Source organism: Erythrolamprus reginae, chromosome 1 (genome assembly GCF_031021105.1).
Source record: "Erythrolamprus reginae isolate rEryReg1 chromosome 1, rEryReg1.hap1, whole genome shotgun sequence".
Classification (NCBI taxonomy): domain Eukaryota; kingdom Metazoa; phylum Chordata; class Lepidosauria; order Squamata; family Dipsadidae; genus Erythrolamprus; species Erythrolamprus reginae.
In genome coordinates this window covers 205114374-205142321 of record NC_091950.1, presented here as the reverse complement: position 1 = coordinate 205142321, position 27948 = coordinate 205114374, and the positions used below count along the sequence as shown (strand labels likewise).

Sequence of the window (27948 nt, the reverse complement as noted above, 5' to 3'; positions counted from 1 at the left end):
AAGTAAAGAAACCATTTTTTAAAAAAAATTAGTGTTGATTTGTTCCTTCTTCCTTTGTGAAAATTCATAGGTTGTCCAGGCAAGACGGGCATATTCTCATGTATTTCCAGTTTCTTACTATTATCAAGAAATGCAGTACAAAATAGAAGTTTTACTTTTTTCAGCTTTTTCACTTTGCTAAGTTCACCATTACACTTTTGTTTCTGCTATTTCTAAACCATCCCAATGAAGACTTGTCGCCATTATTTCTTTTACTATTTCCTTCCAAATACTTGAACAAACCTATCGGCTGACATAAAGATTTGCTGAAATTTCATAGTATAAATGTTTGATATATGTCAAACATTTATTTGATTAGTGATGAAGGATTTTGTGAAAATTCTTTTGACCAACACATTGCTAGGCCTATAAATCTTTCTCCCCCTCTTTTTATCACTAAGCCAGCAAAACCAGATGAAAATAGAATGGAATGAAATAGAATAACAGAGGTTGAAAGGATCTTGGAGGTCTTCTAGTCCAATCCCCTCCTCAGGCAGGAAACCCCTATACCCTTGTGTTAAAATGTAAATGATAAGTACAGTACAATTTGTTTTACATCTTGTATTCTATAATGCACTAATAGGAATTATCAGATTATTTTATATGCTATTGTTATCCATGAGAAACCAAACATTGTTCCCAACTTGCAAAGAAAAATAGGTATTTTTGATAAACAATTGCTAATGGTTGAGCTATGATTTTCAATTCATATTTTTGCAACCCAGTCTTAATTGTATCAAAGTGTGTGTGTGTGTATCATGGTTTATCTTATGATAACAGAGGTTTGAAATGCAATATACCATTTCCAGATACCTTGTGAAAAATGCCTAATGGGCATCTTATTGAGTCTAACTCATTTTAAACATTACTTTTTAAAATAAAATATGCTTGCAGTTCAATTGTAATTCCATTTAGAGCTAAAAAGTATAGCAAAAAGAACCACAGCCTGTTCTTTCTGTAGCCTGTTTAAAAATCCATTATTTCTTTTATTGGCTGGGACACTAATGGCATCTTTTCATGACTGTTCTGTTTCACTAACTGAGGACCCTAATTAGGCGGTGCACTGATCAGTTGTTGAGCTATTGATTTGGTTGTTTATCAAAGACCTAGAAAAGCAAGTTTTCATCCCATTGCTGTTAATTTAAAAGAACCTCCGCATCAGCTACCTGCATTTGCTTCAAGCTTGATGTATTTTTAACCCCAGAAAAGAATTACAAATTGTAGTGTAAAGGACATATAGTAAGCTTGTCGGTCGTCCCCGTCCCCCCCATCCTTTTTTTAAGAGTTGAGGAGAGATGCTGTACTGGCTAAAATGCCTTACTACTTATTAATAGAAACATTAGTAACTTATCTAGTTAAATAGCTTCTGTGTGATTTTCTACAATAATACTTTCAGTAAAGTGCTGAGGAATAGCCTCCCTCCTGCTCGTCTAGATCAGGATCACTACAATGCTAGGTCAAGTTCTCACAAGGATTGGGTAAAGAGGGAAAGTGAGAAAATTGGGATTTAGTTGAAAATTGGTTTGATAATCTATTTCCACTGCAAGACTTTATTTTTATTGGCAGGTATTATCTTTATATGTCTTATGTGCACATAGAATTATACAGATATTTTTAAGTCTCTGATTATCGAAACACTCAAAAATATGTCAAAAGATAAAGAAGGAGGGGGAAAACAAAATCGACAACCTGAAGAGTATAATAGAAGGAAAAGCAAATAATTCAATACATCACTCAAGAATAGAAAAAGAAAAAAAGACTTCAAGAGCAAAATGCAAGAGATAAAAATGAGTTATTCATAATGTTTTGGAATGAGATTTGGAAATACTAGAATATTTAAAGGAAGATAACTTTATTTACAACAAAATCCGAGAGAAATGGGTTAGGAAACATAACACAAGGGAGGGAGGTTTTAAGAGGAAAACTGGCAGAACCTGAACAGAGTGTTTTTACACCAATTAAATAAAGGGATCATTCAGTGTTTGTTTGTTTTTCATACTTCTTAACCACATATCTCTCTTGTATTATAAATTGTTGTATATTATATAGATTATACGTATTACATACTTAGGTTAAAATAACTAAATAAAATGTATTAGATTTTTGATATGTATACTTTACAAACAAATTAAACTTAATAAATAAAGAATCCAGTGAATAGGGTGAGATATTTAAAGTATGATGAAAGAAAAAAAAAGGTACAGAGGTCAAAGGTCATTGGATTAAATTGCTAGTACTGTATTTGACTAGTGTTAACAATGGAAATATCTGAATGAACATTTTAAGTTTATTTAAAATAAATTCTTTGGGTGTGTCAATAATTAAAGAAAAGATAGCAACATACCTAAACTAGAGCAACATAATTCTCGTCTGAAAATAAATATGATTAAAACAGAAATTTGAAAAATGAATAGCAATTATAACTATGGTTAAAAATAAAACCATAAAAATAAACAACAAAAACAAATCTTCAGAATACAAAAATGTTGCAGAACAAAAGAAGGAATCCAATTTTTCAAAAATGGCAGCCGGTGGACCCCCAGAAGCTGCCAATTGAATAGTACTTCTAGGATTCTAGATCTACAATGAGGCTCAGACTTTCTGAAGATATTTATCATCTTTTTAACATTTTTCTTAAGGAACAGGGAGTCTAGATAGTAGCAATGGGTAGATAGCCTAGCTTGCCAGGGACTTGATCATAAATGTGGACAATGGAACTTTTGCCAAGAATATTTTAGACCATAGCCTAGCAGGAAGCATCTGGGGATGGTCTGATGACTAATCTAACACCAGTATAGATACGCAGTATACAAATTTGTTTGTTTGTTTATTTATTTATTTATTTATTTAATTTATTGGACTTATATGCCACCCCTCTCCAACAGTTGTGCAAAGGCCTGCTACCTGCTCAAAGAGGAGGAGTTGCGAGTCCAGGAGAACCCCTAGATTACATACTGGGTCTGTTTGGGGCAGTGCCAGCCTATCTAAGTCCAAAGGTGGCAATTCTGCATGGACCAAAGAACCCCAAACCAAGAATCACTAGGTCTTGCCTGGATTCAGTTTTAACCTGTTGCCCCCTATCCAGCCCCTAAGAGCCTCCAGGCACTGTGAGGAGAAGGCCACAGCATTAATGATACAACTGAGTATCATCAGCATATTGGTGATATCTCAGTCCATGATGATGAAGAATCTTACCCAATGGCTTCATGAGATGTTCAATAGGAGCAGAGAGAGTATTGAGCTCTGCAGGTACTTTGCTAATCTTTTGGGTTGTTACTATAATGCCCTAGATGTGGCATAGATATCTTATGCTAGTCTGCTCTCCAAAGTCCTGAATAAGATTTGCTGATCCTTTCTTTTGCTGTAATATATAAATGTGATTAAAGTAGGGGGATTGGCTGGCCATCCTGAAGTGGTGTAGCCAATGTTGCCCTTTTTGAATGCCACTTCAGAATGACCTGAAGATGCCCAAGGCCCCTAAAGCTGCATGCTGGCAAATTTCTTCCTGAAAAAGAGAAGAGGACTACATCATGCCAGCCTAAGAGAAAGTGCTGACCAGCATAATTTAACCTGTTTAATTCTCAATAGGGAAGGGAATCTAGATATAGCAAGGCACACATTTGCTATCACTGAAGGCTGCATGTATAACCTGTAGAGATATGTTTAACTTTGAAATGCTTGGATAGGCACACATAATTCATAGAAACATAGAAGACTTTTGTTTTGTTCTTTTATTGCTTTTATTTTATCAAGCTTTTGTTTTGTTCTTTTATTGCTGCTCCTCTATTACCATCACTTACCAGAATGGCCTGAGGGAAGTAGGAAAGAAGGGGGAAAGAAACTGATTTGTTTAGCTGCTGTAAAGCTACAGAAATGAAATACTGGTTACATTGCTTTACATGCCCACAAATGAAAGTACTAATTTGCATTATCATGGTAATAAAAAGAAAAAAAAATATCAGGGAAATATTGTGTGCTGTCCATTAGATCAATTCCAATGAACCCAGGAGACCCACTGGCCTTCTTAGCTTATACCAAGAGGTGAATAATGAGTCTTTGTGATTAAAAAAACCCCCTAAAAAAACCCTTCCAATTTAGAAAGATGTAAAGGAAAAATGGGATTTTTCTCTTTTTCCACTCCTTAGGCATATATTGATATTGTGAGAAAGATTCCAGAATAGAGGGACATGAACAAAATGTGACATCCAGATTATTTTCTTATTATTGCTTTTTAGATGAACAGATTCTTGACAATGAATGGTTTATAAGCCCTATTTTAAATGTGAACCTGGAGTCTTATCTTGGTTTGTTTCTATGCTTTGTACAAAACTTCTTTTTCAAAATGCATTGTTAGGATAGCAAAAAACAACAACAACCCCAAAACAAAATCCACTCCTCTTCAGACTAAACTTTATTTTTAATTCCCCCCCCCGAGGTCCTTACTTCCTTGAGAGGTGAGAGCAGATAGCCCAAAAGAGGTGAATATGTGAACTTTGCATTCCAAGACACAAAGTTGATCCACTACCTGAAGAATATTGAAGAACCATAAATTAGGAGATGACTATAATCATCTCAATAATCAATTTCAGAGGGCCCTAGACTCTAGTCTAATTTTAAGGATAGTTTTAACCAACTATTGTATGCGGAATGCTAGAAACACGTCCTGTGGTTACAATTCTGCAAAACAAAGCCCAATGTGTCAATGCTTTGCAAATAGTTTTAAAAGGAGGAAATGTGCTTTTCATTGTTGTGAAAATAGGATTTTATAGCTAATCTATGAAAATTAAAGGACAGTTAATCTGTATTTTAAATTAATATTTCAATTCCATTTAGTAAGTTGTTTATTTTTACAACAGAAATGTCAGAATAAATTTGGAATGGTTATTGATGTGAAAAATAAAAACTTTACAAAGCCAGATACATTGGCATATGATTTAGGGGTATGCCATTTGTTTCCAAAGCCGTTCTGGTGTGCATTCATTACAGCACATATGTGGCAGCCACTGAGAGAAGGGAACCAGCTGGCTGTCAAAAAATTACCATTGGCACAGTTTTTCTTGTCTTGACAAGACTACAAGCTGCCTTCACAGATGGAGTAATAATGGGAAGCCAGTTGTGGTCAGAAGATGCATTACATGTATTTTGCCTCTCATGATATAATATGAGATTTTGCTAAATATTCAGTAGTTTTCTTTTTTTAGCCCTACTCCAATAAAAATAACCCGCTCTCAAAAGAACTATTTGAATGTTTTCTGCCATTGTTTCTCATGGATGCTGCTCCTTTATTCCCTTTTGTATCCTTTTGTAAAATTACTTATCATAAAATTACTTATCATGACTGGTGTTAACTTGCCAATCAGATTTGCCATTAGAGGCAGCTGATAGTCAATTAAGTGTTAGAGCACACTGAAACAGATGATGACAGACTAAATGAATACAAAAATATATTCACTAAGAATACCAATAATTCTCAGAAAAAAAGAACAAATTGTCAGAAGGCAAAGCCTATATTCCTTGCCTAGGTCTCAGTTAGAGACTTGCAAAAATGGGAGATATTTGTGGAAGAAATTTAATGCTGCTTCATCTAATTGTGATCTCTTGGATGCCACTTTAGATCTGACAATGACACTACTCACTTAAATGGAGAGGGCTACCTTGAATACTGATAGGTCCTACCAATCTTTCTATAAGCTTTGCTGGTTAATTCAACACCTTAGTGCTTCTTGCAATTTACATACCTCAGCAGGCTGCAGAGATCACAAGAGACATATCCAGGAGAAGCAAGTGAGTATATGAAGCAGCTAGTGTAGCTGCTGAGTCCAACTCCAAGGGCATGATGATAAAAGGTACCTTGTCTTCATGCTTCACTCAGAGCTTCCAAATTTAGTAGAGAACTTAAGGCTGGAACTCAGAAGTGTTTCTTAGTGTTGTTTGCCAACTAGTTTTGCCCCCAATCAACTGAAAGGTATAAACACCCACGATGCAATCATTGGTGACATCTCTGCCTTAATCTCTTCCTTAAAGTCCTTCCCATGCATTAGTCCATTTCTATCAATTTGGAAAAGGCACCTTAACCATCCAACATCTTCCTCCAAAGGCCAAAATTCAGAGCTCCACCCATTCTAGTGACATAATGCTATTGGCCATGTCTCAGACAGTCCTTAGTATCATCTGCATTGGCTGTTCAACACCAGCACATTGCCCATTCCAGTCTCAATGGATCAAATAACAGGAATTAGTCCCACTTGCAATTTCCTTTTTAAATTATTAAACAACTCAAAGGTATTTTTTCAAAAGGCAAGTGGACTGGTTTTTTTCCTTGAGGAAGAAAACTGTTTTAAATGTAGGTCTGTTTATGTTCGAATCTGAGTGTTCACACCCAGTGAAGAGTTGCCGGCTCCTGCCACTATTGGTGCGCTCCATGTGCTGCTTCTCGTCTCCAGTGGGTGGATGGATGCACCTGAGCAAGATTTTGCTTCTGTACAGGGAGCAAAATCTCATGTGGGAATGTGTGCACTCGCAAGATTTTGGCAGGTTTTTTTGCTTCCGCGCATGCACAGAAGCAAAAAATTGCCCAAAATTACTGAAATCTCACACGGCCACATGGCCGCATGGCCCCGCGGCCTGTAGCAAGATTTTGCTTCCTGTGCATGTGCAGAAGCCAAATCTCGCTCCAACACGCAAGCACACCAGTCACCTGGAGCATTGCCATTTTCCCTACTGGAACGCCTCCCTACCCCCTCCGTCCAGGTAGGAACCTAATACTATACTATAATATACTATAACATACAATAATCGTTTTGGAAACAATGCATAGATTGGGTGGTTTCTAAGAAAAAAACGAAGTGCTGCATTATTACCTTAAAGTCTCCCAGATTTATTATATACTTTGGTGAATCACTGTCAACTACCAGATGCATTATTTTACACCTGACTCTAGGGATTTATAGCTCACCACAAACTCCAGCCAGTGCAGAGAGTGATAAGAGTATCTTAGAGTTATGGGTCAACAACTTCTGGAGGGTTGTTCTGTTGTATTACCGTAATAGATACAATTTTATTTTGTTCTAGGAATGCAAAGAACCTGATATATTCTTTCCAAAAGCAGAGGTTGAAGGGAATATTAATTTCACAAGCACTGCTAAGCAAAGGGATGCTGCTGTACAATGTTTTGTCACATATAACTTGCCACAGGACAAGTTAAAAGGTAAGCACTATGGATTGGACTTGGCTTCTACCTTTAACGTTTCAAGTGGGGGGAGGGTCACTGTATTATTTGAAGAAACACATAACAACCTAGAAAATAATTAGCTAAAGTGCAGGTTGCAAAATATCTTAAGATTTTATGAATGGTGGAAGAGCTGACTCTGACTTGATGAATTTGTTCCTTGGCATAAAATGGTTATTACTTAAAATGTTTTCCAACTTGGTGCTATAACTTAGAAATACAAATTGTAATTTCAGTATTTATTTTCTATCAATCTTAAATAATTCCATTGTTTCTAAACAGATGTGGTATGTATTTCTTTTGTTGCTGTATTTATATATTTGTAATTATTTATTTTAAATGCTGCATGTATTAACTATTTTGAACAATAAAAATCACATTAACTTTTTTTCTTAATCTTTAGATGTTCTAATTTTTAAAAATAAATTTACTAAAGACAGTTTGGACATGTTAATACTAAAAACGTGATGTTGTAGTTTAGCATTCTTTTTTTCTAGTAAATAATTAAAAATTACAAGCTTTTGTATATAAAATTAAGAACCAAAATCTAAACCTGAAAATTCTATTACATAAACAAAGGAAAATTAAAAATGGGAAAGGAATGGATGGGGAAGAGTACATGCTCTAGTCTTCCCTTGCTACCTCACATTTGTTTAACAGTGTGTTTTAAGACTTGGATCTAAAACTGAATGGGTAATTTTGCCCTGAGAAAGAGATTCCAAAACAGATGCTGAGTGACAGCTATTCAGAGAAAAAAGCCTTCCCAGGGAATTAGCAGAACATTCCCTACTCCCACTCCTATGTTAATATATTTTCTAAAACTCCAGGCAATACAATTCTAAATTTAGAGTGTTGAACTATCTCTCTTAGTTACATATTTCCTCCTCTAATTATTTAAGACTTTAAGCACATTTAAAAAATTTTAATACTTCCCTTCAACTTGGGAATGTGGTGCACCCCAGATCCAAAGACAAAATTAAGTTGTTGGCTTTGGATCTGAAGCACAACACATTCTCTACCTTTGTCCATGTTCTTATATTATAGAGCAGTGGTTCCAAATGTGGGGCCAATGGACGGTGATTTGATTTTTAATGGGGATAATTGGAACTTTGTTTAAACCATGTTAATGGTTTTAAGGCTCCCTCTGCGTGAGTAGTAATTCACTTTTTGAATAGTAAGAATTATATGTCATGGTGGGAGGGGATCAGGATTTTAGATTTGCTTAGATGGGACATGGCCAAAAAAAGGTTGGAAACCATTGTTATAGAGGAAGGAATCAGCAAATCTGGGATAAAATAATTGGGATAAGAGAAAAAACATTCTTAATACAATGCATATAGGAGAGCCTTATTTCTTAATAACATAAGAAAACCCAGTTGTTAATACACGTGTAAGATTAGAGGTAGTTGTAGTTATGCTTAGTGCAATGCTGTCTTTGAATTAAGAGAAATTCTGTGGTAATACAGTAAGAAAAAAGAAAGGAGACCCAAACTTCAGACATCTCTTTGCCTTATTACATTTTAAGATGCTTCAGGACTCATACAATTTTATTTCCTGCATCCTTTTTGCCATCTTCTTCATTCAAAAGGGGAAAAATTAGAGGTGCCTTTCCATGAATGGAGTTCAGAACATCCAATAGAAACCACTGTTCAAGGAAGAAGAGGAAGCCAGTCAACACCCACCCATCCCCAATTTCTTGTGCCACTTTCTTTCCTAATGGGCTTTCCAACTTTAGGAGGTGCTGGAGGAAAATCAATTGGAACAAACTGTGCTTTACTGTTTCAGTTAGTGAAACTAACTGTCTCCATCCCTATGTTTTTCACATTCCAATGCAGGTTATGTAGACTTACAATCAATCACTTAGCTCAGTGAGGATGAACATATGAAACGCGTGCCACAGGTGGCACACAGAGCCATATCTGCCAGCACATGACCTGTTACCCTAGCTTAGCTCCAGCACGCATGTGTGTGCCGGCCAGCTGATTTTTGGCATATGCTGAAGCTCTGGGAGGGCCCACCAGAAGTCAGGAGATAAGCTATTTTCTCCCTCCCCATTCATTGAGTTATGGATGTGAGCACTTGCACATGTGCAATAGTGCATGTGCATGCCCTTTCAACACTTGAGGAAAAGAAAGTTCACCATCACTGACTTAGGCTTTATTATTTACAATTATTTAGCAGTTTAAAAATATTCTTCCTTTTAAACTAGTGAAATGAAGAAATCTTAGAATTGCAAATTGAGATTACATTTTCCGTGTAAAAAATTGGAAATTCAGGTTGGTTTCTGAGATCCATTACACTGTGCCTACTTCATTAAGGTATACCACATTATTGCACTCAGAAAAACCTGAGTCAGTCCACTAGGTTTCAGCCTGTCCATACCTGCAGCTATATTGCCAGTCCATTAAGCTGCTGCCATTTCGAAGAATGAACTTCATAGATCTAGTCCAATCTCCTACTGAAGACAGGAGGCATTCACAGCATTAATTAATTTTCTCATTGTACTCACTGCTCTGTGGACAGGGCCATTATTTTTTTTAATCTGGTGGAGAACCACCTTAAAGGAAAATAGCTTGAGGAGAAAAGACACAGAATTCTGTCAAAATGGGTCAGAAATTATTGCTGGAAGGAAGTGGATGGGCAGAAAAATGTTACCAAGAAATCTTATCTGCTAATTTACACTTCAAATGGAACTGATCTCTAAAACACTGAGAGAGAGTGACAATATACTTGAAAGAACAGGCTACTTATCCAGTAGATATTGCAAAATGTGAAGGAACACATTGAAAGTCAGCTGCAGGAACATCTGGGATAGGTTAGCTACCAGTAGCAGAGTATGTGGATCAGAAGAAATCTTCAAATAATGAAAATCAGATTAAAGTAGCCAAAAAATGTTAGATTAAAATTTTGTAACTGAAGAAAAGCATGCACACAACATGTTACATAGCATGTATTGTGTAAAAGTGGTGTGTTTATGGAAGTAAATCAGCTCTGAGTTGCTTCTGGTTCGGCCTGGTTCTGCAAACCAGTAGTGCCATCGGTAGGAGGCTCCGCTGCGGGCACACGCGAACTGGTAACAATGGGTTTTAGAACACACTACTGGTGTAAATGATGATGTGAATGGGAGTGTGAAAGAGCACATGCACATGAAGGCAACCCCTCAGCTTTAAAATTTGTGTAGGATGGGGTTAGGTAGCACTGTTATGCAGTGCAGAATAGAAGAGAGTTATTGTCTGTTGCAGGAATCAAGAAAGACTTGACTGAGTAATGTAAAAGTATGAACCAATGCTGTTAAAAATAAACCTGTGAGGGGTTGTTGAAGTATTAATCATAAGTGTAATAGGTACTACTTTATTGTTAAATATTGAAATCTATTGGCATTAATTTGGAATACCAATGCGCTGAAATTATTTCTGCTAAAAAACTGCACAGTGGCAGTACCATAGCCAGTGATTATTGCTAATTGAAATGGTTGACATTCTTCTTATTTCTCATGTATTTCTATAAATCCTGCCTTTCTGTCAATTTACTTTGGCTTTTTAAAAAAGAAATCTAATACTCTTGTGAAAAGATTAAGAGTCGCTTCTTTAAAGTAATTTTGCTTTGCCTATCATTATTTGAAGAAATACTTAAAATCCAATATTGAAATGCCAACCTTCAGTCTATTTTTACATGAATCATCTAATACTTGCTACCCTGAGGTCCTCAGTTTGTTTCTCTGCCAAGCCATGGTGCAGACTCAGCATTTGTTTCGAACAACCTCTACAAAGAAATCTTACTTCAGTGCCAGCAATTTCACATATCTGTTGCTGAAAGATTACTGGAATCTGCCTCATCAGAGGATTTCTAAATTCCCCCTGAAAACTATGAAGTTGCCAACAAATTTATCATTTTGGTGGCTATGTCACAGGTTTCCATTCCAACAACCCAATATACGGATTCTTAAAATGGCTATATGCACCAATATGGGAGAATATGAATGAAGATACACACACACTCCTTTATTGTGATTTATTTTTAATTTCAAAGATTGAATCATTTTAAGAGGATAGTCAGATAAGCATTTTTCAATTATCTTCACTTAACAAGTTAATACATGAGTACCCTTTACTATATAGGTTAATATCATTATAACTGGCCTTTCTGGTGTTAAAGTAGGGAAATATTTGCCTAAATACCTTTAAAAGCAGGTTTGAATTCAAAATAAGTTAATTTACAATTTATCTTTAAAAGTACTGCTGAGCAATGTACCCTCTAATTTTTTTTCGGTGTGGGCGGAAAAGTATAGTGTCTGAGCGACAGTCCCTTTGGGACTGGGCGGCATAGAATAAATAAATAAATAAACAAATAAATAAACAAATAAATAAATAAGAAAAAATCCCTTCTTTTTTATTAAAAGAAATTAATAATTAAAAAAACCCAAAATCCATTACTATTAAAACTAAATCAATCAGCAAAACCAAAAACATAACTATTAATAAAAACAGGTGAGGGCTGGGTTTTTTTCCTCTGTTATTATTTAAGTGCTTTTACCATGTGCTTTAAATCAACAGTCACTTCTCTCTCTGTTTCTCTCTCTTTCCTATCATTCTCTGCCTCAATCATTTTCTCATTTCTCTTTTCTCCCCTTTTTTCTATCATTTCTCTCTATCTCTTCCTTCCACTCTTTTCTCTCTCTCTTGCTTTCTCTCTCTCTCTCTCTTGCTTTCTTTCTCTCTCTCACTCTCTTCCTTCCTCTCTCATCTCTCTCTTTCTTTCTTTCTTTCTTTCTTTCTTTCTTTCTCTCTCTCTCTTTCTCTCTCTCTCCCCCTCTTGCTCTCTCTGTTTTTCTCACTTTCTCCCTCTTGTTTTCTTTCTCTATCTTTCTCTCTCTCTCTCACTCTTTCTCTCTTGTTTTCTTTCTTACACTTTCTCTCTCTTGTTCTCTCTCTCTTGCTATCTCTTTCTCTCCCCCCTTTCTCTCTCTCTCTCTTTCTCACTTTCTCTCTATCTTGCTGTCTGTTGCTCTCACTCACTCTCGTTCTCTCTCCATTTTTCTCAGCGGAGGCTGGCAAAGGTGATTTTCAATGTCGGGGTTGCGCGCGCTCCCTATCTCCATACCAGCCCACTCGGAACATTCAAAATAAGAAAAGCCTTCACCGTAAAATAGTCCAGGAATGGGTTGCTACAGTCCGATCTGCCTAATTACTGAGTTTATATTTTTTGACCACTCCACCATGCCTCTCTGCGCATGTCCCCATATCCGACTCAATCAGATCTGAAACAGTCGTCTTCGTAAGATCCATCTCAAGCAAACTCTTCCTGGACATCTGGACCTCTATATTCAGGTTTATCCCTTTCAATTTGGCCACTCCTAGTTTAATTTTAACAAAAATATTTATTTTTAAAAAGCCGCAAAAGCCCTTTGGATGTTTTTTTGGCAGCAGTTGGCTTGTTGTCACTGCGCCCCACTGATTCCAGCATTTGGACTGGCAGTGTCCATTTTGGCACTCTTCCAGCCTCCCAGATTGAAGCCTCTGCTGCCATAGCTGCCATTCTTCTAGCTGCTTGATCGCTTCAAACTTCAGCAGCCATTTTTGAGGCATCTGAAAGTCTGAAGAAGGCTTCAATTAGCACAGAGCCCTAATTGCCTCAAATTAGTCAGTGACTCCACTGGCACTCCTTTGCTGATTCATAGTTTATCTAATGGACATCTGTTTTACTTGAGTCCATTCCTTCCTGGAGGACACACAACCCATTCCTGGACTATTCCACAACCAACTGAGAAAAGATGTTCAGGTAAGCCCAACGCCCCTTCACTTAACAGCCATCACAAAAAATGTTGTAAAGGTGGTTTACATGGTGATTCGCTTAACAGACAACAATTTACAACCATAATTTCAGGCTCAATTACTGTCATAAGTTAAGGACTATGTGTATGTAGTTTCTTGGGGGAAGAGTTCATTCAGATCCATTTTACTTCTAAAAGTTTGTGTAGGTTTTTATTTATTTATTTGTCTTGTTTTGTTTATATCTGCAAATCTTGGTTAATCCTGAGTATGCTGATTATTTTCACTTATTAGTGCCTGGTATGATTGGATTTGAGTGCCATAAGCACTGGAAGTTTAGATGTTCTATTTCATTATTATAATTTAATGTATGAGAATTGAAAAGCTTTAAAAAATAAACAAGTGGACTTTTATTGTGTGGCAGTACTAATTAACATTGCTCCCCACTGATTAATCAACTATCAAGGTTGATTAATCTATAAAATTAAGACAGTTATAGATAAAACTCTGTATTTTATATGCACAGCTTTTTCCAGTTACAGTTTCATCAGACTAAAGTTATATTCCCGGATGTCATTGATTCAGATTTATTTATATATTCAGGGAATCCCATTTGCCTGGATGGGAAATCTATCTTATTTTCCCTACAATTCTTTCTATTATTGTTTCCACTATTATTTTTCACAAGAAAAAAAAATAAGTTGCAGAAATTCACATTTTAAAATTATGGTATCACAGCAAAATATCCCTTCTTCATTTTTAACAAAAATTGTAATAAATGTTTCAAATAAAAAAACAAACATTTTATCGTAGTCACAGAAAAGGTGATAATAAATGCATGCCAAATTATTTCACATCAATGTTCAAACAAAACTCGTTATTTTATAAAGACCAGAGTAGTGAGAAACATTACCTCTGAGAATAATGCCCCTCTTCTCTATTTGAGTAGTTGGGCAGAGTCTGTTTCCTGATACCAGAGTTGGGAAGAATACTTACATTTGGCCTGAATGTTTCTTTAAGCATCCTGAATGTCTCCGCCAATTTTGTATCCTCACCTCTGGTGAACCATGCTTTTCTGTAGTTGAAAGCAGCATGGTTGGGTCAAAGCTTGATGTACTTTGCTACACTTAGTCTCCATAGTATGTTCACACCTATAACTATTATCCATTACACTTTTTAAAACTATTGTTTTAAAATTAATTTGAACCATCTGAACTCTTCGTGCCACCACTAGAGTGGGGTCCGTATTACCTTAAGTTACCTTAGTTATATAGTTATCTGTTTATTGTCTGGACATTTCAATATCCATAGGCTGTTGTAAGTTGCTGGCTTTGGGCTATAATAAAATATTCAGTCACTCATTCTTTCATAATTTGTTCCAGAAGGTCAGATTTCTTTATTTTGTCTTTTAAAGCTTCTAGATGAAGATAATAAGAGCTTATGGATGATATTAATTTATTCAGATTTCTCTACTCCCCCACCCACTTCCTCCTTAAAAGCATCTATTAGTTAATAAGATTTTTAGCTCTCAATGGGATAGAAGGTCAATATCGAATTCATTATGCTTTTCTTCTCTTAACTTGGATTTTTTTTTCTTATCTTGGGAGGAATATGCATGTCATGTATGTTTCCGACAGCAACAACATGAGAGAGTAATTTTGCACCTGGTTGATACACCCAGATTCAGATTAAGAATGTTAACAGAAATTGCTGGATATGCTTTCATTATCAGTTGATATGTATTATTATCAGAACTGCAGAAAAAACAATTGCTGCCAACCTGCCTTCCATTGAGGACCTGTATACTGCACGAGTCAAAAAGAGGGCAGGGAAAATATTTACTGATCCCTCACATCCTGGACACAAATTGTTTCAACTCCTACCCTCAAAACGTCGCTACAGAGCACTGCACACCAAGACAACTAGACACAAGAACAGTTTTTTTCCGAACGCCATCACTCTACTAAACAAATAATTCCCTCAACACTGTCAGACTTTCTACTAAATCTGCACTTCTATTCTACTAGTTTTTCTCATCATTACTTTCATCCATTTCCTCCCATGTTGACTGTATGATTGTAACTTGTCAATATATTTGTCAAGAATCATGAGGTACAACAGCTAATGACTGTCATAGAATACAAATAAGCAATCAGGAAACAATATTAATATAAATCATAATGGATACAAGCAACAATTGGAGGGGATAGGTGATAGGAACGATGAGAAGACTAATAGTAATGCAGCCTTAGTGAATAGTTTGACAGTGGTGAAGGAATTATTTATTTAGCAGAGTGATGGTGTTCGGGGGGGGAACTGTTTGCTTTCTAATACGTAACAATTTTTGGATAACAAAATAGAAAGTTTAGCTATATGGCAGCAAAGTTGATAGAGCATCTATGCACCCTTTGAGTGTTTTACTTAAGTCTCACCTCAAGCTTAGATATGGGAAATTCAGTGAAATTACTAAAATCAACATAGGACTTTCATTTTTCATCATAAGGGGAATTTCAATATGTTTATCTTTAATTATACATGAGCAAGCAGGAATCAGGTCTGTTGAAAATCTTAAGGGGGAAATCTTTTTTGCTTGGTGTATTTTTAATTCTAGTTTACCTAGTTTTGGGATTTCTGTAAATTTGCTGCTACTTCAAGAGAGATGCAGCATGCCAGTTCAGTTCTTTGGCCAGTAGACAAATATTTGTTTCTACCATTGTTTACTCTTTTTCCCCTTTAAATTTCAGAGTTTGAAAGCGGCACAGCTGAAAATGAAGCCCCACCCCCTTTGCCTCCACATCCTAGTGAGAAGCTATTTACAGATTATAATCATAGGTCAGAAGATGTTTACTATTTCATGTCTAGTGATAGCAATGAAGCTCTTTAATGTTATGTGAAAACTGGTTTTGCTTTACAGTTCATTTGCACTCTGATATTCAGCCTTCTTTATCTTCCAAATCTGTTACGATTTGTTTTTCTTACTTACACTCACTGAACTTACATATATCATTATCTCCACTGGGTAGGAAAAAACTGAAGCCAGTCAAAACTGAATTTTATTTTATTTTTATTTTATTTATTTATTTTGTCAAGCATGCATAAGGTAACAGATATAAGTATAAACATGATTATGAGTACAGGAAATGAATACGAATAAATGAGGGACAGTAGGGAAGGCACGTTGGTGCGCTTATTGTTAAATTGTTAAATCTTCAAAGTTTAAAGCCAACAAATGTATCTGTTGAATTGATATAGCTTACTTTAATAATAGTTTTACTTCTAATAATTATTTCTTCTTATAAACGTTTTCAATTGGGGGCATTTTGCAGTTTTATATTTCATTGAGTACTGGTTTAGGAAAGGCGTTTTTGTGTTCATATGGGAATTGCAATTTCATTAAATGGAACTATCCCTTTTTAGAGCAATTTCCCCTTTCCCATCTTATTTTCCACTCTGATTCTTTATCAATATTTTGAATAGAATTGGAAACTGGTTAAAATTAGTTATATTGCAAATCTGATTGATCAAACCACAAATAGGATGGAAGGACTGGGAAGCCTATTTACATGTAGAAAGAATTGCAGGCTCTGCCTTTCTGATTAGAAAGATATTTTCAAATGTCGCTTTTTTTTACAGAGTTCCTCTTCCCTCAGAAGCGACTTGTAGTGTTTCTTTGAGACAGCATGTGCGTCCATGTAATTCATATAATTCACAAATTTCAGTGAAATTTTGGTATGAAAATTTTTGGGAATATTTAATTTTCAGAATATCATATTCTTTTTAAATTTAATTTTAGATGTAAGACAATCATGGATCAAGTAAGTGGTTGGAATCTAATAGTGCCAGTGACGGAAATTAGCAGAATCAAAAGAGTTCCCCATCACAGTTTTTCATTAGCCCTCCAAATTGCTGAGACAGTTTTGAAGTGCCCTTTTTTTGCCAAGTTTGGAAGCAGAGCTAAAGACTTCAGGATTTTATGAAAAGACTTGTGTTTACATGACATTGGACTATGCCTTTGATCTTTTCAATTGAAAGGAGAAATAATTAAGTTTGGGCTTGATTTCCCTGCAAAGCGTTTTGCTTCTTAACAGCATATGCACATTTTTAATCATAAGCATAGGCATATTATAGAGCATCTAGCAGATTTATCTAATTGGAAACCCATTAAGAACTTGATGATAAATGTATTAGGTGATACCACACTTTTAATACTGAAATTAATGCACTTTATTAAACTTTAATATGCCTTATTAGTACTGAAATAATGATAAAGTGGGCAGAAAGGGTAAAAACCAATACCTTTGGGTTGGATGATAGTTAACCAAAGTAAATTTAGATTTAATGTAGGCAGTAACTCATACAAAAAAAACTTTGAATGACTTACAATAACTAAGTAGAGAAAATGCATTATGTTGTATAGAGTTTAATTACTACATCTGATCCTCATCCTACATACTTGATATGATTTCTTTTTTCAACAGCATAGTAGCAGGTTCAGACACTTTTTTGCCAGATCAGCCCATCAATTTCAGAACTTTGACCCTATCCAAACAGACGGAATCAATTAATCTGAAAGCCTCCAAGAGCATGGACCTTGGTAAGAAGTGATGAGAAGATCCCTGTATATTCCCTTGTTCTATATCTTAAATACACCTAATTCGGAAGAAAAATAATTATGAAAGGCCAAATTTGGTTGGAAATTAGGAGGAAAAATAACTTTGCAGAACTTGTTGTTTAGAAACTGTAATTGTAGAGATTGGATTATTATAATAAATCATAGTACAATTTGCTTGATTTATAATTTGGTGCAATGGTTGAACCTAATATTTGGTTTACATGGTAATCTTTGAACATGGCATTTTACTCTTAATACTAGATAAAAGCACCTTACCTTGTAAATGCAGATTTTATATGTGTCTATATATAAATATTGAAAATTCAAGTAAGTCAAATATTTTATTCATTGTGATGCCTTAGAATATTTTGCTTCTCCATTTAAAATATTATCTAGGAAGTGTGGAGAAAACAACCCTTCATGGCACTGGACCCTTCATGGATATGATAGCCCTTCATGGCACCGGACCAGAATATCTGTGAGACTGCCTTCTGCCACACGAATCCCAGCGGCCGGTCAGGTCCCACAGAGTTGGCCTTCTCCAGGTCCTGTCGACTAAACAATGTCAGCTGGCGGGACCCAGGAGAAGAGCCTTCTCTGTGGCAACCCCGACCCTCTGGAACCAGCTCCCCCCGGATATTAGGATTGCCCCCACCCTCCTTGCCTTTCGTAAATTTCTTAAAACCCACCTCTGACATCAGGCATGGGGGAACTGAGACATCTCCCCTTGCCTATGTAGTTTTATGTATGGTATGTTTGTGTGTATGCTTTTTAAATAATGGGAGTTTTTAGGTTTTTAATGTTAAATTGTTATTTTAGACTCTTAATATTAGATTTGTTATTGTATATTGTTTTATCACTGCTGTGAGCCGCTCCAAGTCTGCAGAGAGGGGCGGCATACAAATCTTAATAATAATAATAATAATAATAATAATAACAACAACAACAACAACAACAACAACAACAACAACAACATATACTGTAGACTTTAATACGATAATAATAATTGAACACCATCAAACAACATCTGCCTTTCCCAAGTTCTTGGAAAGAACTTAATAGGTGGATAAAATGCCAATTCCAGTATAAACATCTGGCTGACTGTGTGACCAACCATAATTTAATAATAATAACAAACATACAAGGAAATTAGAATAAGATTATAATGCAAGAAGGTTGCCAGGTTTCTCTGTCACTATTGATTTAAGTTATTAGAGGTTTTTCCCCCAGTCATTTAGGGTTACAATTAAATAGAAAACCATTTCCATCAACAGAAAAAGTATCTGCGACATAAAAGCTCAAACTTAACAATTGTCAATAAGAAAGACAAAAAAGTCTGGATAGTGGAAATTGCAGTACCTGTAGGCAGCAATAGAAATAAGGAATGGGAGTGGGGATACAAAACATAAAGACCTGCAAATGGTATTAGAATGATTGTGGCAAAAGAAAGTAAGAATAGTACCAGTAATGGGGGCCATGGATGCAATACCAAAACATTTATAGTTTATAGTTATAGTTTATAGTTTATTAGATTTGTATGCCGCCCCTCTCCGAAGACTCGGATAATTACTTGATAACACTATCAAACAACAACATTTGCCTATCTTAGGTCCTTGGTGGATAAAAATCCATCCTAAATATCTAGTTGACTGTGCAACCAACAATAAAAATGTGTTATAATAAATAACGCATTTACCATAGTGAGAATACAGAAAAAGAATCATGTATCAGCTAATTTGTTGCCTGGGTCAATAAGGACTATGTCAAATGTTAGGGTCCTAAGCATTTGGCAAAACGTGAGCAGTGAGACTCAGGAGCTTGACTGGGCAGCCAGTCCCTAACCCTCTAGGATTACTAGAAGAAGCACAACCACAGAAAAGACAAAGGTATGTTGTGTGTGAAAATCATGCCATTATGGCTTGCTTTTAGAAATTGGAAGCAACATAGTGAGGCTATTCAAATAAATGTCTGAATTGTGAAAAAGCATTTGTCCAAATTCAGATATGACTGAACAACTACCGGTATTAGCAAATTGAAAGAGATTCTGTCATGAAAAAATGTAACATAGTCAATTTCTAGAAGAGATAGAGAGTAAAGTAAATAAAAAAACAATAGCAATAGCACTTAGACTTACATACTGCTTCATAGTTCTTTTACAGCCCTCTCTAAGCTGTTTACAGAGTCAGCATATTGCCCTCAACAATCTGGGTCCTCATTTTATCCACCTCAGAAAGATGGAAGTTTGAGTCAATCTTGAGCCAGTGAGATTTGAATTGTCAAACTGCAGCTAGCAGTCAGTTGAAGTAGTACACTCTAACCACTGTGCAAACTTTGCTCACACAACCTAACAATACAATCTAACAATAGCTAACAACAGTAATATTAAAAAGAGAAATTAAAGAGTTGATTTTGTCTGTTTAGAACAAGCAACTTAAACTAATTCAGTTAGGCCAAAGTTGCAAAATGTTTCAAATGTTTCAAAGTGCTGATTGTGCAAAAAAGTAAAAGTAAAACAAAAAAACCCCAGTAGATATTATACTCAGCTTGTGCAAGAACAAAAAGTTTATAAACAAAAATATAACACAGTCACCAAAATGTTTCACTGAATCAATCCATACAAAATACAGTGGTACCTCGAGATACGAGTTTAATTCGTTCCGGACCTGGGCTCTTAAGTCGAACAGCTCTTATCTCGAACGACTTTTCCCCATAGGAATTAATGTAAATAATTTTAATTGGTTCCAGCCCTCAAAAAACTCACAAAGTTAGTCTAAATTATGCAGAAAGACATGTTTTTAATGAAGAAATGTACATGTACATATAAATGAATAATGAAGTTTCTTTCACTTAACTTGTAAACTTTCTTAAACTTTTAAATTTACATATGTTCAACTTCTCTGCCACCCAATCCTGTAGGACAGAGGTCCCCAACCCTTTTTGCACCAGGGACCGGCTTTAAGCGATCAAGAGAGGAATGGGTGAATGAATGGACGGAGGGTAGGAAGGAAGGAAGGAAAGAGGGAAGGGACAGGAACAGAGGAAGGAAGCAAGGAAACTTATGAAAGGGGAGAGTAAGAGAGGAATGAGTGAAGGGAGGGAGGGAGGGAAGAAAGTGGGAAGGAGAAAGAAAAGAAGAAATAGAGGAAGGGAAGGTAAAAGAGAGAAAGAAAAAGAGAAAGAAAGAAAGAAAGAAAGAAAGAAAGAAAGAAAGAAAGGGGGAAGGGACAGGAACAGAGGAAGGAAGCAAGGAAACTTATGAAAGGGGAGAGTAAGAGAGGAATGAGTGAAGGGAGGGAGGGAGGGAAGAAAGTGGGAAGGAGAAAGAAAAGAAGAAATAGAGGAAGGGAAGGTAAAAGAGAGAAAGAAAAAGAGCAAGAAAGAAAGCTGCAAGCACCCCCCCGAGCCCCCCAGGCCGGCTGCAACCTTTTAAAACACGCGCGCCACTTCGCAGCTGTCTCCTGAAGCCGAACGCGGAAGTTAGCGTTTGGCTTCAGGAGACAGCTCCTTGGCGCTTGTATCTCGAATTTGGGCTTGTAAGTAGAACAAAAATATCTCTCCCCTCCCAGCTCTTATCTCGAGTTGCTCTTAAGTAGAGCAGCTCTTATGTCGGGGTTCCACTGTATGTGCCAGTAAGGAAAAAAATGGTGGGAACATATTTGAAGGGGTGATTTTGGAGGTGATTTGGGGTGGCATAGGAACGCAGGAAGCTTTTGGAGGGGTGATTTTTGGAGTGATTTTGTGCGGCGTAGGAAGGTTTTGGAGGGGTGATTTTGGGAGCGATTTGGGGTGGCATAGGAAGCTTTTGGAGAGGTGATTTTGGAGGCCATTTGGGGTGGCATAGGAAGCGTTTGAAAGGGTGATTTTGGAGGTGATTTGGGGTGGCATAGGAAGCATCTGGAGGGGTGATTTTGGGAGCAATTTGGGGTGGCGTAAGAAGTTTTTGGAGGGGTGATTTTGGAAGAGATTTGGGGCAGCGTAGGAAGCGTCTGGAGGGGTGATTTTGGGAGCAATTTGGGGCGGTGTTAGCCTTCACTTTGTCCTCCCACCACTTTTTTTTTAACCCTTAAAGTTTGGATTTTCCTAATGGGTTTGCACCCATTATTTGCTTTTACATTAATTCCTATGGGAAACATTGTTTCATCTTACAAACTTTTCTACTTACAAACCTCGTCACGGAACAAATTCAGTTCGTAAGATAAGGTATCACTGTAGTTGAAAAAGTATCTGGAAATAACAAGTTAAAATATTGTGGGATTTCCAAATGCACTTAAGGAAGTCTTGGTTCATAATGTACCATGTAGGGTTGGAAAGAAAAAAAGTGTGACTAATTTGTGTGGCAAAACCATGAGATTAGTAAAATAGAGACAAATAAGAGTGGTCAACATAAAAAAAATCATCAGCAAAGGTAATATGTCTGTTTTATGGAATTTGATGTGCTGATTCCAAAAATATGCTTAGTTTTGCTCTATCACATAAAGTTTCTGATATAGAAGCATTTTTGTTATTATGTTATTTCTACATTTTCAATGTATGTGGTTTTTCTATGTTATTTCAATAAAATATCAGTTAAATTTATTAAATAAGTTAAATAAATTTTCAGTTAAAACCATTTCACAGGTTTGTTGTTTTGGGGAAAATAGGAGGAGGAAGATCTATTGGATACATTCACTGCCTTGAATTATTTGTAAAATAATAAAGGCGGGATATAAATAAATAAATGCAAAATTCTGTAGTAATGCTATGCATTTTATAAATGAATGAGCTGCTCTTTGTCAGGAGCTGCTTTCCCAAACACTGTCTCTTCCAGATGTATTAGACTACAACTGCCTTAAATTCTAGCCTGCACAGTGGATTTTGTAATGGTATGTGGGAATGACCTTGGGAGATAGGGCAAAGCAACATAATCCAATAAAATGAATGAATGGCCTCTTTGAAGAACTGAATCAAGAGTATTTTGTTGCAGACTGGTGATTGTTTATTGACTCATCCCAGAGAAATTTGAAAGCAGTGTAGTTTGACAATTTTGAAGGAATTATTTGTTTAGCAGAGTGATGGCGTTTGGGAAAAAAACCTGTTCTTATGTCTAGTTGTTCTGGTGTGCAGTGCTCTATAGCATCATTTTGAGGGTGTGAGGTGTCGGTAAATTTTTTCACAATCCTCTTTTTGACTTGTGCAAATACAGGTCCTCAATGGAAGGCAGGTTAATAGCAATTGTTTTTTCTGCAGTTCTAATTATTCTCTGAAGTGTGCGTCCATCTTGTTGGGTTGTAGAACCAAACCAGACAGTTATATAGGTGCAGATGACAGACTCAATAATGCTTCTGTAGAACTGAATCATCAATTCCTTGGGCAGTTTGAGCTTTCTGGGTTGGCGCAGAGAGAACATTGTCGTTGTGTTTTTTTATGATGTTTTTGATGTTAGGTTTCCATTATAGATCTTGCAATATGGTAGATCTTAGAAACTTGAAGGTCCCTACTGTTGATACTATGTTGTCTAGTCTTGTAAGAGGTGGAAGTATGGATGTTTCTCCTAAAGTCAACCACCATTTCTATGCTTTTGAATGTATTCAGTTCCAGATTGTTCCGGTCGAAACACAATTTTACGTTGTTGTGAGTATAATAAGAGTAACAACATCTGCTCAGCTCACTTTTAAAGGCATATTATTGGTGTCAACATTGTGCCTTGCTATCAGTCAGAGCTGTGTAGAATGTATTGAACTGTGGTAGAAAATAATTTCCACACTTTTGGCACAGCATATAACTATTTCATCTGAAATTGCTTTCTCTGAAGAAAGGTGACAGATCTTTTGTGCACAGTTACTGCACAGGTGGGTATTTCAACTTGGCCTTGTATTTTGTAGCCCGTCAGCATCTGTCTTGCAATTGAGCACGTTATACCTATTGCTAACCTCAGAGCTTGGTGTCTTCAGTGTCAATTGGAAATCGTCCTAATGCAGAGAATATGTTAATGTTAGGATGAAAAAGAGGTGAAAATACAGCTCCTGGGTTTGAGTTTACAGAATGTTTAGATAGTTTCTACATGTGGCAGACATGTTACCGAAATGATATGAACAACAAGGTTTTCCACAATATTTAAAATTGTTCAAATTGCAGGATAGAATTAACTACAGTATATTTTATTCATATTCTGATGACTGTTTACTTTAATACAATCCTGTATGGTAGCTTATGGTCTGTTGATTCCATTGCCAATAGTGCCTTTCTATTCACGATACATGTTATAGGCATTTCTTCCTCTAAGCAAAGCTTTCAGAGAACAGGAATTGAAGATGCTTTATTATTAAGAAAAAAAATCAGTTTTCTTCCACAATTTAAATGACAGAGCTAAATATATGTCTTTATTTTTCTGCTCAATATGTCCAAAGATAAATACTAAAGAAGAAAATGATAGACAGTTCAGAGTAGTCAAACAATCTGTTAGATTTTCAAAACCATTTACAAAGTATTTCTCCATGATATGTAAAATTCCTTTATAGGCAAATGCTATTTTGCAAACAAAAAATATTTCTTAAAGAATAGAGTCACAGTGGTACCTCTACTTAAGAACTTAATTCCTTCCGTGACCAGGTTCTTAAGTAGAAAAGTTTGTAAGTAGAAGCAATTTTTCACATAGGAATCAATGTAAAGGCAAATAATACGTGCAAACCCATTAGAATATAATAAAATAGAAATTTATTGGCCAAGTGTGATTGGACACACAAGGAATTTGTCTTGGTGCATATGCTTTCAGCGTACATAAAAGAAAAAGATACATTTGTCAAGAATCATATGGTACAACACTTAATGATTGTCATAGGGGTCAAATAAGCAACGAAGAAACAATCAATATTAATAAAAATCTTAGGATACAAGCAACAAGTTACAGTCCTACAGTCCTAAGTGGGAGGGAAAGGATGATAGGAATGATGAGAAAAACTAGTAGAATAGAAGTGCAGCTTTAGTAAAAAGTCTGACAGTGTTGAGGGAATTTGTTTAGTAGATTGATGGCATTTGGGAAAAAACTGTTATTGTGTCTAGTTGTCTTGGTGTGCAATGCTCTGTAGCGACATATTGAGGGTAGGAGTTGAAACAGTTTATGTCCAGGATGCACAGGGTCAGTAAATATTTTCCCCGCCCTCTTTCTGACTTGTGCAGTATACAGATCCTCAATGGAAGGCAGGTTGGCAGCAATTGTTTTTTCTGCAGTTCTGATTATCCTCTGAAGTCTGGGTCGCTCCTGTTGAGTTGCAGCATCAAACCAGACAGTTATAGAGGTTCAGATGACAGACTCAATGATTCCTCTGTAGAACTGTATCAGCAGCTCCTTGGGCAGTTTGGGCTTCCTGAGCTGGCGCAGAAAGAACATTCTTTGTTGTGCTTTTTTGATGATGTTTTTGATGTTAGGTGACTATTTTAGGTCTTGAGATATGATAGAACCTAAAAATTTGAAGGTCTCTACTGTTGATACTGTGTTGTCTAGTATTGTGAGAGGTGGAAGGGTGGAAGGGTTTCTCCTAAAGTCTACCACCATTTCTATGGCTTTGAGTGTGTTCAGTTCTAGATTATTCTGGTCACACCACAAGGATAGTTGTTCAACTTCCCATCTGTATGCGGATTCATCGTTGTCTCAAATGAGTCTGATCACTGTCATATCATCTGCAAACTTCAGTAGTTTAACAGATGGATCATTTGAGATGCAGTCATTAGTGTATGGAGAGAAGAGAAGTATGAGAGTACACAGCCTTGGGGGGCACCTGTGCTAATTGTACATGTATCTGATGTGATTTTTCCTAGCTTCACCTGCTTCTTCCTGTCTGTTAGGAAGCTTGTGATACACTTACAAGTGTGTTCAGGTACCACTAGCTGATTTAGTTTGGTTAAGAGAATGTCTGGTATGATGGTATTGAATGCTGAACTGAAGTCTACAAAAAGGACCCTAGCGTAGGTCATTGGAGATTCAAGATGTTGAAGGATGTAGTGTAGAGCCATATTAACAGCATCATCTGATATATTTGCTCGGTATGCAAATTGCAGGGGGCCTAACAGTGGATCCGTGATGGTTTTCAAGTGGAACATCACTAGCCTGTCAAAGGTTTTCATAACTACAGATGTTAGAGCAATTGGTCTGTAGTCATTCAGTTCCTTGATGGAGGGCTTCTTCGGCACTGGGATGATAGTCGAGCGTTTGAAGCAAGAAGGAACAAAGCACAACTCTATTGATTTGTTGAACATTTGGGTGAAGATGGGGGCCAATTGGCCAGCACAGACTTTTAAGCACGAAGGAGTTATCTTTTTATTTATTTATTATTTATTTATTATTTAGATTTGTATGCCGCCCCTCTCCGCAAACTCCGCAGGTCCATCTTGTCTGGACCTGGTGCTTTTCTAGGCTTCTGTCTGTCAAATAGATATTTCACTTCCTTTTCTGTGATCACTATGGGTTCTAAACCCAATGGGATGGGTTCAGTTGTAGAAGATTTAGCTGTTGTTGGTGTGTCTGGGATAGAGGTTGTGTAGATAAGTGGTTGTGGTTTCTTTTCAAACCTGCAGTAGAACACATTCAGGTCATCTGCCAATTGCTGATCTCCTTCACTTTGGGAAAGTGGTTTGCTGTAACCGGTGATGTTTTTGAGAGTTTTCCACATGATTGCTGGTTCATTTGTTGAGAATTGATTGTTTAGCTTTTCACAGTAGTTCCTTTTTGCTGCTCTGGTCTCCCTTGTTAATATATTTCTTAGGAAAGAAATAAATGCTTGGAATTTGGGTGGGAGGAGAGGGAGGAAGAAGACGATGTGGACAGTCACTGCTGAAGGAAGAAGGTGAGGTGAGGGGAATAAAAGAAATCCAAAACTTTAAGGCTTTAAAAAAGGGGGGGACTCTGTGGCAGCGAGGAGCAGCACGCACCTCCCATACACCCAGCGCGAGGCTGCCCCCCATACACTGCGCCAGAGAGAGAAACCCAGGCGTGTGAGAGGTGGGAACCTCCCACTCTTTTGACTGAAAGGCTGCTGCTGCTACCTGCTTCCTCTTCCTTCCCATGCTGGGGGGCTCCCCGCTCCTCTCGCTCGCTCGCATGCTTTGTAGCCGGCGCCTTTCCTTCACTGTGGTGATTCCTCAGTTTGGCTGAAGCCGAGTCGATCCAGCCAGGGTCAAGCGGCCCCTTTTGCCTTTCTGTGCCCAGATGCTCCGGGAGGCAACCTCATGCTGGGTGTATTGGAGGCAACACGAAGGAGTCACCACAGCGAAGTGGTTTATTCCCTCTCCAAGTGCCCAGAGAAAGGAAAATGCTTTGTTCGCTCTGGACTGCCAAAGCCTCCTTAAGCACCACTGAAAGGCTCCTCTGGCAGCCAGAAAAGCCCAAGATGGCCAGGAGTAAAGGGGGAATGGCAGGAAACTGGCTGGGCCTTCGTGCCGCTCTCAAATTTCCTGGGAGTGATGTCGAGCTGGCCATGCCTGCTCGCCCATCGAGGTCAGGCACAACCTTGATGTAGTCCTCAATGAAATTGAGTTTGACACCTCAGATTTAAACCATACTAAAAGCAAGCCAGTTGCTAGTTAGGTGCAAGAAACATTCTTGTTTTTAAATGTAACACTACTGCCAAACTCTTGCTTTTTTTCTTTATTAGATCCACGGTTCCTTTTGCCAAGGGTTTTTTTTTGCTGCAATTAATGGGCTTGTAATTAAAACTTGATATATCTAATTAAATTCTGTTTTTAATTAATTTTATTTAACTAAATCAGTGGTCTTCAAATTTGGCAACTTTAAGACTTGTGGGCTTCAATTCCCAGAATTCTCCAGCCAGCATAGCCAAGTTTGGGGACCCTTGAACTAAAGAGTGGAATTTATGGAGATGGTAGGTGGATTTTGTACTACTGAATATTACAAGAAAACACCTGTTTTCATTCTAATTGTGTTCTATTAGCAAATATAGTGAAAATAAATTTGAACTTAATATTTCATCATCAAGGGAAACATAGTTCAGTGCAGTTATCACAACTGAATGGCTTTACCCACTCACATCATGGTGAGTTTTTCTCTTCTCTTCCTGATGAAACTACTCTGGATGTAGGAACAGTAACCTTCACATGTGGCAATACCTCGAAGTATTGAGACATGATTCACATATGCAACTGTGTAGTAAAATACTTGACAAGAGATAATGCTTTCCTCATTCCTGAGCATTTGACAAACCCATGCTTAGTTGATAAATATGTTACCAGTCTAGGTCACTGCAGATGCAGATTTGAAATAATTTTTTCATTACTAAACGTAACAATATAAAATATGCATGAGTTCTTCT

General features: G+C 36.8%; 1 protein-coding gene across 5 annotated transcripts in view; it reads left to right on the top strand.

The window, feature by feature from the left end:
- PARD3B (par-3 family cell polarity regulator beta) overlaps positions 1 to 27948 on the top strand; it is a 697616-nt gene that overhangs the window by 310640 nt on the left and 359028 nt on the right. For all 5 annotated transcript variants that reach the window (XM_070732030.1, XM_070732029.1, XM_070732032.1 and 2 more), the window contains 3 exons: positions 7111 to 7246; positions 15780 to 15867; positions 17514 to 17629. In XM_070732030.1, the coding sequence (XP_070588131.1) occupies positions 7111 to 7246; positions 15780 to 15867; positions 17514 to 17629 (340 nt within the window). The remainder of the gene's footprint in view (positions 1 to 7110; positions 7247 to 15779; positions 15868 to 17513; positions 17630 to 27948) is intronic.